Raw genomic sequence first — 17,358 nt, 5'->3', positions numbered from 1 at the left:
GTTTCTTCTTTGTCTAATTACTGCCTGCACTGGTAGGAACTTTGAAATGAGATAAGGAGCCTGTACTGCTTTTATTTTCTGTTTAGAACAAAACAGAAAACTAACTGAAGCATAAGCCCTGTTATACATTAGCAATTTTAAAGAACATCAATTATGCAAGAGAAAGACTAAGAACAAAAAGAGTGTTTACAGATACCAGACATAGCAGTGAGTATTCAGTAGACCCTCACAGGGCTTTGTGGTGGTTCTCAGCAGAAGCCACTTTGTAACCACTGGCAGTAAACAGAGACAGCATCTTTCCCCAGGTGCTTTACGAAACCATGCAAACAGCCCAGAGATCGTGCAAGACTCTTCTCATCAAAGGGCGTGTTTGCCAACATTGCTCCAGTTCTTACAAATAATCTCAGTAGGTGTGGTGCTGCCTAAACCTGGGATACTGGCACATCAGGGTGAGCCAAGAGGATTTTGGCATACTGGAGACTCTAAAATGTGGAGAGCAGCTGAGTGCCCAGTATCACATTGAAATACTCTTCTATTCCTGTCACAATTTTATTAACCACATACTCCTTATCACCAACATTTCCCAGCAATTTCTTGCAATTTTAATACTCTTTATAGCTTTTGTAAATGCTGTGTAGAATAACATCTACATTTTTCTTAGCAGAGAGTTGAAACAGCTGCTTCTGCCTAGTAACTTTTGGAAGGAATGATGCTAAAGCTGAAACTCCAGTGCTTTGGACACCTCATGCGAAGAGTTGACTCATTGGAAAAGAGTCTGATGCTGGGAGGGATTGGGGGCAGGAGGAGAAGGGGACGACAGAGGATGAGATGGCTGGATGGCATCACTGACTCGATGGATGTGAGTCTGGGTGAACTCCGGGAGTTGGTGATGGACAGGGAGGTCTGGTGTGCTGTGATTCATGGGGTCGCAAAGAGTTGGACACGACTGAGCGACTGAACTGAACTGAACTGAGTCCTCAACAAGCCGTGATTTTAATTCTTCTGGAATCTTTATTTTCTGTTCTACTCTTAAATGCCTCCTAACTTTCAACAGTGAGCCCTTTTCTTCCAAGGTGGTTGAAGCGCTTCACTAGTGTTGCCACCATCTCCATTTCCACAAGGCTTCTGTTTGTTCTTTCATGTCTTCTTCATGGATCTTGAAGGGGGGTTCTCTGCAGAGCAACAACGCCCCCACCCCCATCTGCCTGGGAGTGCTTCTTCAGATTCTTCTGCTGGGGACCAGCTGTCTTCTTTCCTGAAAAGACCTCTCTCATCTTCTATGCCCATTGATTCTAGTTGATTTTTGAAAGTTATGTTTTGCATATTGTCATCCACAGGTTTAAGCACCCTACTTTCCCAAGCTCATTCCACCCTGTTTTCATTCTACCCAGTAATCCTCTTTCTTCTTTCCCTTCTAAGAACTCCTAGTGTTTTCACAGGTAGAATCTTACAGATCTTCCGGTGTGGTCTGGAGAGATGAGGTGGGAGACACAACCCAAGACACAACCCATCCCTATAATCAGGGATATTCTGCAATTAGGATCAGACCTTCTGATCATCACTGTACAGCTAACTTAGCTTTTCTGGTGGTAGTCTTTTTGTTCTGACCTCCAAGCAGAGTGTTCTTCAGGCAAGTATTCAGTCAGTTAATTTTCTAGAAAGTTGTCTGAGTGAGGTTTTTACCTTTTGAGTTTGCCACTGCTGCTGCTACTAAGTTGCTTCAGTCGTGTCCGACTCTGTGCAACCCCATAGATGGCAGCCCACCAGGCCCCACCGTCCCTGGGATTCTCCAGGCAAGAACACTGGAGTGGGCTGCCATTTCCTCCTCCAATGCATGAAAGTGAAAAGTGAAAGTGAAGTTGCTCAGTCGTGTCCGACTCCTAGCGACCCCATGGACCGCAGCCTACCAGGCTCCTCCATCCATGGGATTTTCCAGGCAAGAGTACTAGAAGCCCCTAATTCTCATTCTTTGCTGCATCTCCTGCTGCCAGCTCCCACCTAATTCAACCAGTCTTCCTCTCCTCTGGCAAAGACACTTATGCAACCACAGACTCTGGAAACGTTTTTCTGTCTGTGGAGGAATTCAGTTCTCTTGTTCTCTGCCCTGTGCTAAATATTGGTTTCTTTTGTTATTTTCTGGCAATGCAGAATTTAGTGTGGGACCCCTGATGCCATTAGGATGTTGAATACATGGCCTTGATTATATTCACCCTGTTTATTCTGATGTTTTCTTTTTTGACAAGTTTAAAAATTTATATATATGATGTTTGTCAGGCATTGCCTACTATTTTTCAGGCAGTGCAGAAACAGATAGACCAATACCCATTTTAGATACAAATATAAACAGGACCAAAGTTCTTGCTCTTGAGCCTCAAAACCAGAAGATATAGATATAGATATAGATAGATATATATAGATATAGATATATATTTTTTAAACCAAACATGAGGACCATCTTTTCAGAAGTCTTTTTAAAGTCCTTGATAGAAGACTGTGTGTTTTTATTTCATTGCAGTCAAACTACTCTGCTGACTTCTGTGGCTCTGCCCTGACAGGAGGTTCATAGTTCTGTCTCTTAGGGTGGGGTCAGGCATGGGTAACAGGGTGGGGGTGGAAAGAAGACAGGGAGGGGCCAGAACCTGAAATAGAACAATCCATTGTGTTTAGGATACAAATTTAGGGCAACCACAAGTTTTTGTTCTGTTATTTTTAAATCATTTATTAATTTTTTGGCTAATTATATGCCAGGCACAAGAGTATATGCTGTATGTATAGTGGTTCATACCAGTTCATGAGTAGCTGCTTTTGACCCCATTTTGAAATGCAAGAACTGAAACTCAGAGGTTAAATCACTAACTCAAGGTTTCTCAGAAGTAGCAAATGTAGATTTGACCCCAAAGTTCTCTTTCTTCAAAATCCCTCGTCTTTTTTTTTCAGCTTTCTTAGAGTTTTTTAATCTGTGTTTTCTTTAAAATTGAGATGTAATTGATGTATAATATTAGTTAATGTATACAACATAATGATTAGACATGTATATATACCATTTTGCAAAATGACCACCACCTTATCCATTGTATCACAGATAATTTCAGTCTGACTGGGGGGCATGTTCATATCTAAAGAGTTGCAGCAAGCAGATGGTAGTCCAGGCAATGTGTAGGCCTCATAGATAAACTGGAGCCCAGACAAGCAGTCTAAAAACAGGCTGACAAGGGAGGTGAGCACCACAGCAGAAGTCTGCCAATATTTTGGGGGTTTCAGCCACTGGGCTTCATTTCTAGGAGCAGTAAAGCAGAGAGGAAGAGAGAAACGGAGCACAACCTGGAAGGGCAAAGAGCCAAACAGTCTGGCTGCTGGGCCAGTTATAGAGGTGGGGCTTCAGGTGGGGTCTCCCACATGAAGAAAGAGATTCAGGAACTGGGATTAGGGAGAGTGAAACCCCAAAACTTGGCTTGTTGATGGATGAGCCATTTGAGTGTTAAATGCCTTACATCCCAGGAAGGAAGTGCCTAGGAGTCTGGCAACTGGTAATGATCCAGTAGCTTTCAGATCTCTCCAGAAGCATTTTTCAGTACTCTAGTAGTTCGTTTGTAGAGTTTTATTAGGCACTCTTAAAAAGCTTAATTTTCTGTGAACTCAAAGTTTCTTTTCTTCAGAAATTCTGATAAGTTTTCAGTGTGTGTCCATGTAGATATTTTGTTGAGGTGTGTTTTTCTGGCTCTGGCTTACATTTCCTTAATCTGTACTATTATTGTTAATTAAAATTCCAGAGTCAAAGTCAGTGCTTCCACTTAGCTTAGTTTTCGGAGAGAGACAGGAGTTACTTGTTCCAGGAGGACAGGTTTATTGGATATAGTAATACCTGCTTTGCTTAAATATGAGGAAGAAAAAGAAGCAGAGTGAGATTTCTTAGAATTTGAATAGGGAACACGTTTTGACAATGTATTTAATTTTTACTTTATTTGGGAATCTTTAAAATTTGATGGCAGTTTTCATGCTATAAATCATAAAGATTGACTTACAAGACAGTGTTGCAAGATATGAATATAGAGAACAGGAACGTAATGGAGAGTTTTAGGCTGTGGGTGTGCAAGGTAACCACCATCTCTGTCTTTATGTGGCAGTCTCTAGGAAAACAGTCATTGCTATTATTTGTGTGTCTGTGGATTCTGTTTGTAGGTACTTGACTAACCATTCAGAGCTTCGGTTGATATAGAATGCAAACAGATACAAAAATTTCAGGTGAATCAGGAAGTGACATCTGACTTCAGGGTTATCTGCGATAAGACACCATGGTTTGCTTCCTTACTTGTTGATAGAAGTAAAATTCAATTAATTTTAGCTTAATTAAATTAATTTATAAAGCATTATTTGAACACCTGCAGTGTGCCAGCTGTGAGCTCACAATGTAACAAGAGATAGATATTTATTAAGGTAACGAGAATATAATGTGAAACATGCTGATCTAGCAGGACTGAATACATAGGAGGAGATTTTTAGAGAAGATAACCCTGGGGCTGAATCTTTAATGAGCGGAATTGGTATTGGAAATTGAGAAAGAGAAGTACTGGAAGAGGGAGCAGCATGTAGAAAATTGCAGAGTTCGTGCAAGGTTCTAAGAGTGGTAAGCAGTTCATATCAAAATGTGGAGTGGAGAGGGATACAGATGGAGAGCGAGGTGGCCAATACTAATGGAGGATTAGGCAGTGATACTCACCAAAACAGTTTTTGCAGGAAGATGACAAGATGAGATCGGTGTTTCAGAAATACCACTTTGGAAGTAATTGGAAAATAGATTGTGGGGAGTGGATTATAGAAGGGGCTTGGGAGGAAGAGTGGTTTAAAAATATGAACTCACCAATTGTTGGTGTTAGTTACTTTGTTCTCTCTGCTTGTAATCATGCTTCTTGCTTCTTAGCCCCATGACGATTGCCTCCCACCTTACCCCCAACTCCACTCCTGCACCAGAGATCATTTTCTGCTTAACTAGTCTCAAGATTCGCCATATACTCAAACACACACATATTTGATTGGTATCTTATTAATATTATTATTCCTATGTAATCTTAAAGCTTCAAAAAAAAAGAATGAATTTTTATATTTGCTTATTGATGCATTTCTAGCATCTAACAAAATGTGGATATTTAATCAGTATTTGGTGAAAAGATAAATGACATTCAAGTCAGTATTTTCAATTTCTTTAAAGAGTTTCTCTAAGGAGTGTTTTTTTCAAAACACTCAGGAAAACAAGAAAATAACCACTACAACAAACAGTATCCTACTTGAGTTCCTACTTCATGCCATCGTGGTGGACAGTCTCAGTCCCTAAATTTCTGATGGATTTGTGAAATCAGACCACAGTTCAAAAGAGTTTAACTTTTTCTCCCTCTTTGCAGAGATTTCTCCTTTTCCCTCTTTGCAGAGATCACGTAGTTAGATTTTCATATGTTATATACTTATATAATGTGAATCTGTTATAATACAATTGAAATGTTGCTTAATTTTGATTCAGTGTTACTAAACATATTTGTATAATATCACTTTTGTACAGGATACTGTACTAAGCATGGCAAATAATTTTTCCACAGAATGTAAGCTCCAAGAGGATAAGACCAAATCAATTCTATTCACTATTATATGCTACCAAGCCTAACACAGACTCAAAGTATAATAGATAGGCATTAATAGATATGTGTTCATTGAATAGATGTACAGATAGATTTAAAAGTTTTGCAAGGCACACTCTGTTTTGGGGAACAAATAATATCATCTTTGAAATAAATAATAATATAATTTTGGGGATACATAATGTATTAGTAGGATTTAAAGTTTCAGGTCCTAGACCTGAGATCAGACTTTAAAGAAAGAAAAACATGGGAGACATCAACTAATTCATGGGAACTTGCACAACTTTCCTGGCTGTATTTACTTGAAATGTTTTACAGACATATTCTCTGGGAAGAAGTAGCAGTCTCAACCCAGGTTTGCTTTCAGTGTCTTAAACACAAGAGACATATAGCAAAACAGTATTTCCTGATTGTTGTGCTTGAAGTCTCCCTCTTTATGTGTTCAGGAATTTTTCAGGAATAGGCCAGAACTAAGTTATGCACAGAGAATGTTTTCCTGGCCTGGGCAAGAGAAGGCACCAGCTTTAGCTCCTTTGATTTTTCTGGTTCCTACTTTGTTGTTGTTCAGTCTGACATGACTGAGCAACAGAGCAAAATAACAACATGCTGATTTTAATTTAATATTGTTGTTATGCTTAGTTGTGGGGGGCAGTGTGGACTGGCATTCTTTATTTTTATTTTATTCTTTAATTTTTATTGGAGTATTTGTTGCCATTCAGTCTCTCAGTCATGTCTGACTCTTTGCGATCCCATGGATTGCAGCATGCCAGACTTCCCTGTCCTTCACCGTCTCCCAGCGGTTGCTCAAACTCATGTCCATTGACTCAGGATGCCATCCAACCATCTCATCCTCTGTCATCCCCTTCTCCTCCTGCCTTCAATCTTTCCCAGCATCAGGGTCTTTTCCAGTGAGTCAGCTCTTCGCATCAGGTGGCCAAAATATTGGAGCTTCAGCATCACTGCTGCTGTTGCTGCTGCTAAGTTGCTTCAGTCATGTCCGACTCTGTGCGACCCCATAGACGGTAGCCCACCAGGCTTCCCCGTCCCTGGGATTCTCCAGGCAAGCACACTGGAGTGGGTACTACTAGTCTTAATTGGCCCCTTTCCCCCAGGATGTGGCCCTAAAGTTGTCTTATAGAGATTACACAAAAGTGAAACAAATCTAGAAGATTCAACTCCTAAACAAAAAGTCAGACATATATTTATTTCACTTTCTTTATTTTACAAGCAAATCAAGACATAATAGTGACAAGATTAGGTAATATGGTATAGATTGTATGGGAGAAGAAATGTGTCTCTTGTGTTTGTAATCATAAGACAGATTCAACATTTTCCAAAGTGTACAAATTTAAGTTTGTTGTTAGTTTTCCTGTGGAGACAAAAATAGCAACAAATGAGAAATGCTGAGGCCATAGGCATTTCATTAGCATCCACATTTCACCAGTGAGCCCCTCAAAATGTAGCCAAGTCTCTCCATTTATTGATGCTTTTAAAAGGAGTGACAGCAGTTTAGGGATTTTTTAGCAGCTGGTGCTGATTACATAAGGATGAGGCTCATAATACATCACAGTCAGTTTATGTCCCTAAAAATATATTTTAATGGATTTTTTATTTAAAGAAGATACATGTAAGGCTTTTTTATAAGAGTTCATAATTTTTTCTTAATAAAACAGAATCAGAGCAATATGCCATATATACTAGATGCTAGTTTTCATTCATGTTTGTTTTAAAAGTACTTAAAGGGAACTGTAAGTTTCTAAATACACTCTAGTATATTAGTCATCATTTCGTGCATTTTGAGCTGATACTAATATATCTTTTGGATGATTACTTTGTAATCTTTAAACTGCTTTTGGTTATGTGATTTTCTAAATTTAAGTTTATTATACTTCCAGCATACTTTTTTTTTTTTTTTTTAGAAATCATACTCAGAACAAGTTCTTTAGGTTTTTCTCGTTAAGGAGCTCTAACATATCCAGACTTAGTTGTTGAAGCTGAACAATAAACACAGCTCATCCTAGCAGTTGTGGACTGGCATGCCTAGATGGAGGGATATTTCTTTTTCCCTGAAAATAAACAAAGCATTGACTGAGAGCCAAACTGGTGAATTTTTCATGGGAACAGTTTAAGCAATAGATTAATAGGTGGAAATTGAACTGGAGGGCCTTTAAATTTCTTTCCAAGATTCCTTCCTTCTAAGGTTCTCTACTCTTACTGCCAATATGTAGTGACACAGTAATACCAGTGACGCCCAAATCCTGTAAATTATGAGAATTCTATTCATCAGAGTCAGCATGAGATGATTCACATATTCTATACCATAAACAACTCCTTCTGTTTCAAGTACATTTGTCTTAACACGTAATTATTAACCCTTAAATGTAGGAAACGATTTCAATACTTACTCAACTTCATAACAAAAGTAGCAATCATTGTCATAAGTTTTGTCATCAGATCCACAAATTGGTGCATATATTTCATAACAAAATCTTTCTTCTGATGGTAACATTTTATATTTACTACAGTCAGTCTGGAAATACATATAAAAAGCCTTGAATTCCTTAAGCAAAATTTTTATTCTCAGGATTTAGGATTTTCCAAGCAAGTTCAGAAAGCTCTCAGTGCATTTGTGTCTTATTCCAATTGTCTATTCTCATCTAACCCCAAGATACAGTAAGTAAAAAAAAAAATTATATCATATATATAATCACTCATGATAAACTTCTTTATAATAAATGGTAACTGAATCATTATTTATTTTAAAATAGAATATTTTCCACCATACTGGTTGATGCATCCGTTCTTAACACATATAGCATATTCACAAGTACAACCATGCCCGTGGGATCAGTTTTCTACATATCTCAGGTAGTACAGTTTGCTACTTCTTTCTTTCACTTCAAAAGTTCTGCCTGAATGTAAGTATGAGATATATTATGATAACTACTATAGTTATAAGAACTACTGTATCATGGCAACATTTGCCATTAATTATTGGTAACAAGGTACTTGATATACACTTCACTAGCACATAGGCAAACGGATGTATTTTAACATTGTAGTTGAGATCCACTAATCTCAGTTTCTGGAGCCAAAGCCAAGGTGATAAGTTGCCTGCAGGAGCAAGTAGGCAATTACCAAGAAAGAATTTTCTAGGTTTTTCATCTTTGAGCAAATTGTGGAGTGTGGACATTAAAGTCAAACATGTTGGAATTCAAATCCTGACTATATAACCCTGGGACAATTATTTTTCCTCTCTAAGCCTTAATTTATTTATCTGCAAAATGAAGGCAATAATAACTGTATTGTAATATTAAAGTAAAACATACATAACTGAGAAGATATGTATGAAATACTTAGCAGTACATGGCATGGTAGTGAATTCATGATAGCTCTTAATTTTGTTCTGTGGCTTTACTTCCAATTCTACACTAACTCCAGTTCTTTACCAAAGACTCTACATTTCCAGCTCCTTCTGTCCCAGAGTTTCAGACATCATATTTTTCTTTTTCTTTAATTTATTTTTATTGAAGTATAGCTGATTTACAATTTGCAATGTTGTGTTAGTTTCTGGTATACAGCAAACTTTAAGTTATATAGACATTGAATATAGTTCCCTGTAGTGTACAGTAAGACCTTATTGTATACTCATTCTATATATATTAGTTTGCATCTAGTAATCTGCCCCCCACCCCTGGAAACCTGTCTGTTCTCTATGTCTGTGACTCTGATTTGGTTTCAAAAATAAGTTCACTTGCAGACATGATATTTTTCTAATGTTTGAGTATCTCCACTTGGATAACTCAAAATATGCTTAAATTCATGTTCCCCTTCAGATATGTTTCATTAATTTATCCAATCCTTCAGTTTATGAACCTTCTATACTTTATGAACTATACTTTATGAACCTTCTATATTTTAGAGCTGAGCTGAGAGCTGCCAATACAAAGATTACTAAGCATGACATGATGGGAGAGGACTTCAGAGGCTACTACAGCTTGGTGGAAAATGGAACTGCAGTGCCCCATGTCAGGTATGGCTGCCTGTGGTTTGTCCCGGGACAAAAACAAATTTCCTTTTCATTACAAGGGACTGGAATGCAAAAGTAAGAAGTCAAGATGTACCTGGAGTAACAGGAAAATTTGGCCTTGGAGTACAAAATTAAGCAGGGAAAGGCTAACAGTTTTGCCAAGAGAACACACTGGTCATAGCCAACACTGTCTTCCAACAGCACAAGAGATGACTCTACACATGGACATCACTAGACTGTCAATACCGAAATCAGATTGATTATATTCTTTGCAGCCAAAGATGGAGAAGTTCTATACAGTCAGCAAAAACAAGAGCGGGAGCTGACTGTGGCTCAGATCCTGAACTCCTTATTGCCAAATTCAGACTTAAATTGAAGAAAGTAGAGAAAACCACTAGAACATTCAGGTATGACCTGAATCAAATCCCTCACACGTATACGGTGGAAATGACAAATAGATTTAAGGGATTAAATCTGATAAACAGTGCCTGAAGAACTATTGACAGAGGTTCATGACATTGTACAGGAGGCAGGGATCAAGACCATCCCCAAGAAAAAGAAATGCAAAAAGGCAAATGGTTGTCTGAGGACAAATAGCTGAGGAAAGAAGAGACATGAAAGGCAAAGGAGAAAAGGAAAGATATAGCCATTTGAATGCAGAGTTCCAAAGAATAGCAAGGAGAGATAAGAAAGCCTTCCTCAGCGAACAGTGCAAAGAAATAGAGGAAAACAACAGAATGGGAAAGACTAGAGATCTCTTCAAGAAAATCAGAGATACCAAGGGAACATTTCATAAAAAGATGGGCTCGATAAAGGACAGAAATGGTATGGACCTAAGAGAAGCAGAAGATATTAAGAAGAGGTGACAAGAATACACAGAAGAACTATACAAAAAAAATCTTCATGACCCAGATAATCATGATGGTATGATCACTGACCTAGAGCCAGACATCCTGGAATGCAAAGTCAAATGGGCCTTAGGAAGCATCACTATGAACAAAGCTAGTGGAGGTGATGGAATTCCAGTTGAGCTATTTCAAATCCTGAAGATGATGCTGTGAAAGAGCTGCACTCAATATGCCAGCAAATTTGGAAAACTCAGCAGTGGCCACAGGACTGGAAAAGGTCAGTTTTCATTCCAATCCCTAAGAAAGGCAATGCCAAAGAATGCTCAAACTACCACACAATTGCACTCATCTCACACGCTAGAAAAGCAAAGCTCAAAATTCTCCAAGCCAGGCTTCAGCAGTACGTGAGCTGTGAACTTCCAGATGTTCCAGATGGTTTTAGAAAAGGTAGAGGAACCAGAGATCAAATTGCCAACATCTGCTGGATCATTGAAAAAGCAAGAGAGTTCCAAAAAAAATCTACTTCTGCTTTACTGACTATGCCAAAGCCTTTGACTGTGTGGACCACAAGAAACTCGAGAAAATTCTTCAAGCGATGGGAATACCTGAGCACCTGACCTGCCTCCTGAGAAATCTACGCATGTCAGGAAGCAACAGTTAAAACTGTACATGAAACAACAGACTGGTTCCAGACTGGGAAAGGAGTGAATCAAGGCTGTATATTGTCACCCTGCTTATTTAACTTCTATGCAGAGTACATCATGAGAAATGCTGGGCTGGATGAAGCACGAGCTGGAATCAAGATTGCTGGGAGAAATATCAGTACCCTCAGATATGCAGATGACACCACCTTATGACAGAAAGTGAAGAACTAAAGAGCCTCTTGATGAACATGAAAGAGGAGAGTGAAAAAGTTGGCTTAAAGCTCAACATTCAGAAAACTAAGATCGTGGCATTCAATCCCAGCACTTCATGGCAAATAGATGGGGAAACAATGGGAACAGTGATAGACTTTATTTTTCTGAGCTCCAAAATCACTGCAGATGATGACTGCAGCCATGAAATTAAAAGACACTTGCTCCTTGGAAGAAAAGCTATGACCAATCTAGACAGCATATTAAAAAGGACAGAGATTACTTTGCCGACAAAGGTTCATCTAGTCAAAACTATGGTTTTTCCAGTAGTCATGTATGGATGTGAGAGTTGGACTATAAAGAAAGCTGAGTGCCAAAAAATTGATGCTTTTGAACTGTGGTGTTGGAGAAGACTCTTGAGAGTCCCTTGGACTGCAAGGTGATCCAACCAGTCTATCCTAAAGGAAATCAGTCCTGAATATTCATTGGAAGAACTGATACTGAAGCTGAAACTATAATACTTTGGCCACCTGTTGTGAAGAACTGACTCATTTGAAAAGACCCTGATGCTGGGAAAGATTGAAGGCGGGAGGAGAAGAAGATAACAGAGGATGAGATGGTTGGATGGCATCACTAACTCAATGGACATGAATTTGCATAAGCTCTGAGAGTTGGTGATGGACAGGGAGGCCTGGCATGCTGCAGTCCATGGGTTACAAAGAGTTGGACACGACTGAGCGACTGAACTGAACTGAACTGATGTCAAGTATATGCCAGCATGATTTCACTTCTTGCCTGTTCAAACCACAGTGCCAGAATTTATATCATATGTAGTGTAAGCAGGAAACTCCTAAGGTTTAATATTAATTAACCTTTAGTGCCTGATGAACTATGGACTGAGGTTCGTGACATTGTACAGGAGACAGGGATCAAGACCATCCCCATGGAAAAGAAACACAAAAAAGCAAAATGGCTGTCTGGGGAGGCCTTACACACAGCTATTTAGCTGTGAAAAGAAGAGAAGCGAAAAGCAAAGGAGAAAAGGAAAGATATAAGCATCTGAATGCAGAGTTCCAAAGAATAGCAAGGAGAGATAAGAAAGCCTTCCTCAGCGATCAATGCGAAGAAATAGAGGAAAACAACAGAATGGGAAAGACTAGAGATTTCTTCAAGAAAATTAGAGATACCAAGGGAACATTTCATGCAAAGATGGGCTCAATAAAAGACAGAAATGGTATGGACCTAAGAGAAGCAGAAGATATTAAGAAGAGGTGGTAAGAATACGCAGAAGAACTGTACAAAAAAGATCTTCACAACCCAGATAATCACAAAGGTGTGATCACTCACCCAGAGCCAGACATCGTGGAATGTGAAGTCAAGTGGGCCTTAGAAAGCATCACTACGAACAAAGCTAGTGGAGGTGATAGAATTCCAGTTGAGCTATGTCAAATCCTGATGAAAGATGATGCTGTGAAAGAGCTGCACTCAACATGCCAGCAAATTTGAAAAACTCAGCAGTGACCACAGGACTGGAAAAGGTCAGTTTTCATTCCAGTCCCAAAGAAAGGCAATGCCAAAGAATGCTCAAACTACCACACAATTGCACTCATCTCACACACTAGTAAAGTAATGCTCAAAATTCTCCAAGCCAGGCTTCAGCAATACGTGAACCGTGAACTTCCAGATGTTCAAGCTGGTTTTAGAAAAGGCAGAGGAACCAGAGATCAAATTGCCAACATCCGCTGGATCATTGAAAAAGCAAGAGAGTTCCAGAAAAACATCTATTTCTGCTTTATTGACTATGCCAAAGCCTTTAACTTTATGGATCGCAATAAACTGTGGAAAATTCTGAAAGAGATGGGAATACCAGAACACCTGATCTGCCTCTTGAGAAACCTATATGCAGGTCAGGAAATAACAGTTAGAACTGGACATGGAACAACAGACTGGTTCCAAATAGGAAAAGGAGTACGTCAAGGCTGTATATTGTCACTCTGCTTATTTAACTTATATGCAGAGTACATCATGAGAATTGCTGGGCTGGAAGAAACACAAGCTGGAATCAAGATTGCTGGGAGAAATATCAATACCCTCAGATATGCAGATGACACCACCCTTATGGCAGAAAGTGAAGAGAAACTCAAAAGCCTCTTAATGAAAGTGAAAGAGGAGAGTGAAAAAGTAGGCTTAAAGCTCAACATTCAGAAAATGAAGATCATGGCATCTGGTCCCATCACTTCATGGGAAATAGATGGGGAAACAGTGGAAACAGTGTCAGACTTTATTTTGGGGGCTGCAAAATCACTGTAGATGGTGATTTCAGCCAAGGAATTAAAAAACTCCTTGGAAGGAAAGTTATGACCAACCTAGATAGCACATTAAAAAGCAGAGACATTACTTTGCCAACAAAGGTCTGTCTAGTCAAGGCTATGGTTTTTCCAGTGGTCATATATGAGAGAGTTGGACTGTGAAGAACTGTCAACAACCAGCTGAGTGCCGAAGAATTGATGCTTTTGAACTATGGTGTTGGAGAAGACTCTTGAGAGTCCCTTGGACTGCAAGGAGATCCAACCAGTCCATTCTAAAGGAGATTAGTCCTGGGTGTTCATTGGAAGGACTGATGCTAAAGCTGAAACTCCAATACTTTGACCACCTGATGCGAAGAGTTGAGTCATTGGAAAAGACTCTGATGCTGGGACGATTGGGGGCAGGAGGAGAAGGGGACGACAGAGGATGAGATGGCTGGATGGCATCACTGACTTGATGGACATGAATTTGAGCGAAGTCCGGGAGTTGGTGATGGACAGGGAGGCCTGGCATGCTGCAATTCATGGGGTTGCAAAGAGTCAGACATGACTGCGTGACTGAACTGAACTGAACTGAACCTTTTCATTCTCACACATCTAAAAAATCATGAAGGATGGTTTGAACTCAGTCCTGACTCCAAAATTTACAGTTTTAATGTCTTATTTTCTTTAACAGGGAAACCTAAATTTTTGACTCAAAGAAGTGGAAGGGACTGCCTGGGCCAAAGGGTCATGCAGCTAGAAAGCAGTAGAGCTAGTCTAAAACCCAAATTGCCTGGTAGCTAGCTTAAGTTTTTACTACCACACCTAGATTGTCTCAACAGTAGTCATTATTTAATGAGTAATGAAAAAAAGGTTAAGTTAAAATCTTCATTCTTTAAGATAGAGAACAAAGATGTATGTGACCCATTTGAACATTTTAAGTCATGACTTGTCCTTCCTGAGCTTTACTATGTGTCAGGTACTGTGCTAAGCCCTTTTTAAATATTACAGCTTTAAATTTCACACTATTGTGAAATATGAGGCAAGTATTGTTTCCCATGGGCACACTATCAAACAGCTAGAATTTAATCAGCACCTATTCACTCTCATGCTAGGTGTCTAACCACTCTGTTCTGCCCCTTCCATGTTAGAAAGGTCTACCTACAGTTTTTAAAAGAAACAATTTTTTAAACTTAAAAAATAAACCTTTAAACATGTAGAAATTTAATTAATATATAGTGTTGAGTATTTCTTTACTGATACTGGCCTTTAAAATTATACAAAAGTAGTACTTTCATGTCAAGATGGGCATACAGACCTGTTCATGGTGTTTGACACAGTCTACATATGTAAGATAAAGACGAAGAAATTTAAACTCTGGAAGCATTAATCTTATTAGAAAACTAATCTTTGATTTGTTTCAGCTCTCAGACTGTCATCAAAATATAAGATTCACTTCAAAGCTGTATAGCATAATATTAAAGGTTGAAGCTCTTCACACAAAACTTTTCATTTTCTTTTTCGAAGTGGGTTTAGAGTGTAGCCCAAAAGATGATAAAACTATTATAATAATGAGTTTGTGCTGTTCTTTCCTACTTCATAATCTGAACTTAGGAAAAAAAATCCACAAGTTTTATATTTTGGAAGTGTCTGCTGTTATGTAACAAGCCTAGAGGCAGAAATTGGACTAGCAGTTGAAAATTCTAGGGAGGCAGATTTCAACTCAATAATGGAAGAAGAAGAACAGTAGTTCATGCTGCCAAACTATAGATTTCCAGTCTTGGATTGAATTGTTTTATGATTAAATGAGATCCCAATAAAAAGTGATATTAAGTCCAAGAATACATTGGATAGACATTTCCCAAAGAAGTTATACTAAATGTTTATATGGATAGCAATTTGACCTTGGTTGACCATTTAGGTCCACTTGCACCCTGATGTTATAATTTGGTCATTTATTGGTACAAACAAAAAAGTGCATTTCAAAAATTTTCCTTTATTATATGTGTTGTATATATCTCAGAATTACATGGAGAGAAGATAACATGAACTCTCAATATCAGGGCAGGGGCAGGGTTTTGAGGGAGGTACTCACTGAGGATGGTTGCAAGCACCAGGGCTGAGAGCAGGACAAAGGCTGTTGTTCTCATGCTGCTGAGGTGGCCAAGGGCAGTCCAGTGGAGGAAAAAGAAGTGACTTTCTGGTGTCTGCACAGCCCAGATGGGTTCTGCCTTATATATTGTCAAGAGTTCTGTCTCAGTTGTGAAATAGCTATCTCCAGAAACAAGCCTGGGAAGAGGGCAGAAACATCTGCTAAAGAGGGACTTTTGTTGTTGTGAAAGACAGATGATTATATATGACATTTTAATAGATCATAGGACCCAATAAAGTTGGCATTGTTTCCTCACCTCTTTAAGTTTGTGTGCTTTTACATCTGTTACACAGTTTGATCTTCATAACAGATAGTAACTACCATTTTCTTTGTTCTACAGATGAGGGAATGAAGTCACAAGGAAGTTAAGTAATTTCACTGGGTTTACTACATATTCTTTGATGTACTGCTTTTTCTAGGAAGAGTCATCAGTATGGCAGCTTTATAGGTTTTAACATTTTCTCAGGTTCCCCTCTTTCCTCTTCTCTCCTCTAGACCCGAAGGGGGAAATGTTGGCAGTTGAGACCCCGGACTGGGAACAGAGAAAAGGTATCAGCATCCAAGTCTTGATTCAGCACAAACAGGCAATAATTCCTGACTTTTAGGAAGAGGGTAATTTTCCCCCCAAATCCCATTTTGGGAAGATGATATAATGGGTGGAGCTGGTGAGCACTCACACCTCATTTACCCATCAGATCTCTGGTGAAAGCTTCTTTATCAGGAGCCCTTAGGAGGAGGATTTCCCCAGAGCCAATAATAAAGAGGTATATAACGATCGTAGCAAAGAACAGAGCTAGTGGATGCAGTAGCTAGACTGTCCCTGAAACTCTGGCCATGATTATCTGGTCCCCAAATGCAGGCTGATGGTTCAAAAATGAGATGTTAACTTGCCCTGGCATGTAGTTACACAGTGATGGTGGTTTAGTTGCTAAGTCATGTCCAACTCTTGCGAACTCATGAACTGTAGACTTCCAGATTCCTCTGTCTATGGGATTCTCCAGGCAAGAATACTGGAGTAGGTTGCCATTTCCTTCTCCATGGGATCTTCCTGACCCAGGAGTTGAACCTGGGTCTCTTGGTGATTGCAGGCTGATTCTTTACCAATTGAACTGTGAGGGAAGCCCTGTTAATAAAATAACAATAGATAAGCCACCAGTGATTTAATCATGATTTAAATAAGCTTAATTGTGCTTTCATCAAACCATGCTTCACTTGAAGTCTTTGATAAAGGCTACAAGAAGACTTTTTGGAATGTGCCATTTTTGAATAAAGTGCCCCTGTGAGAAGACCTCAGAAGCAATTCTTGCAGTTTTGGTAGATAAGAGTTGGAAGACACGGTCTATACCACTAATGGAGGTAGTGCCAAGGGCTGAGAGACTAAAATTCATATTTGTTTCCCTTCAGAAGGATAAAACAACTGGAAACTGTGCTGAGATGGTTTGGAGGGCAGGCATCATAATGTTATATGAATTCATTGCCACCTCCACCATTCCTGACTTCCCTGGTGGCTCAGACAGTAAAGTGTCTGCCTACAATGCCGGAGACCCAGGTTCAGTTCC

General features: G+C 39.1%; 1 protein-coding gene and 1 pseudogene across 1 annotated transcript; both read right to left on the bottom strand.

Annotated features, from left to right (window-relative positions):
- Positions 1 to 226: 226 nt before the first annotated feature.
- Positions 227 to 4,924, bottom strand: LOC129630848 (mortality factor 4-like protein 2; annotated as a pseudogene).
- Positions 4,925 to 6,864: 1,940 nt separating this feature from the next.
- On the bottom strand, positions 6,865 to 16,135 carry SPINK9 (serine peptidase inhibitor Kazal type 9). The gene is made up of 5 exons (XM_055551289.1): positions 16,056 to 16,135; positions 15,743 to 15,936; positions 14,966 to 14,988; positions 8,033 to 8,157; positions 6,865 to 6,996 (listed from the first exon to the last, which is right to left on the bottom strand). Exons 2-5 carry the CDS (start codon positions 15,795 to 15,797, stop codon positions 6,951 to 6,953), a joined length of 249 nt encoding a protein of 82 aa, XP_055407264.1. The 5' UTR covers positions 15,798 to 15,936; positions 16,056 to 16,135; the 3' UTR covers positions 6,865 to 6,950.
- Positions 16,136 to 17,358: the final 1,223 nt, after the last annotated feature.

The sequence above is a fragment of the Bubalus kerabau genome, chromosome 1, assembly GCF_029407905.1.
Source record: "Bubalus kerabau isolate K-KA32 ecotype Philippines breed swamp buffalo chromosome 1, PCC_UOA_SB_1v2, whole genome shotgun sequence".
NCBI lineage: Eukaryota > Metazoa > Chordata > Mammalia > Artiodactyla > Bovidae > Bubalus > Bubalus kerabau.
This window is presented reverse-complemented; position numbering and strand designations above follow the sequence as displayed.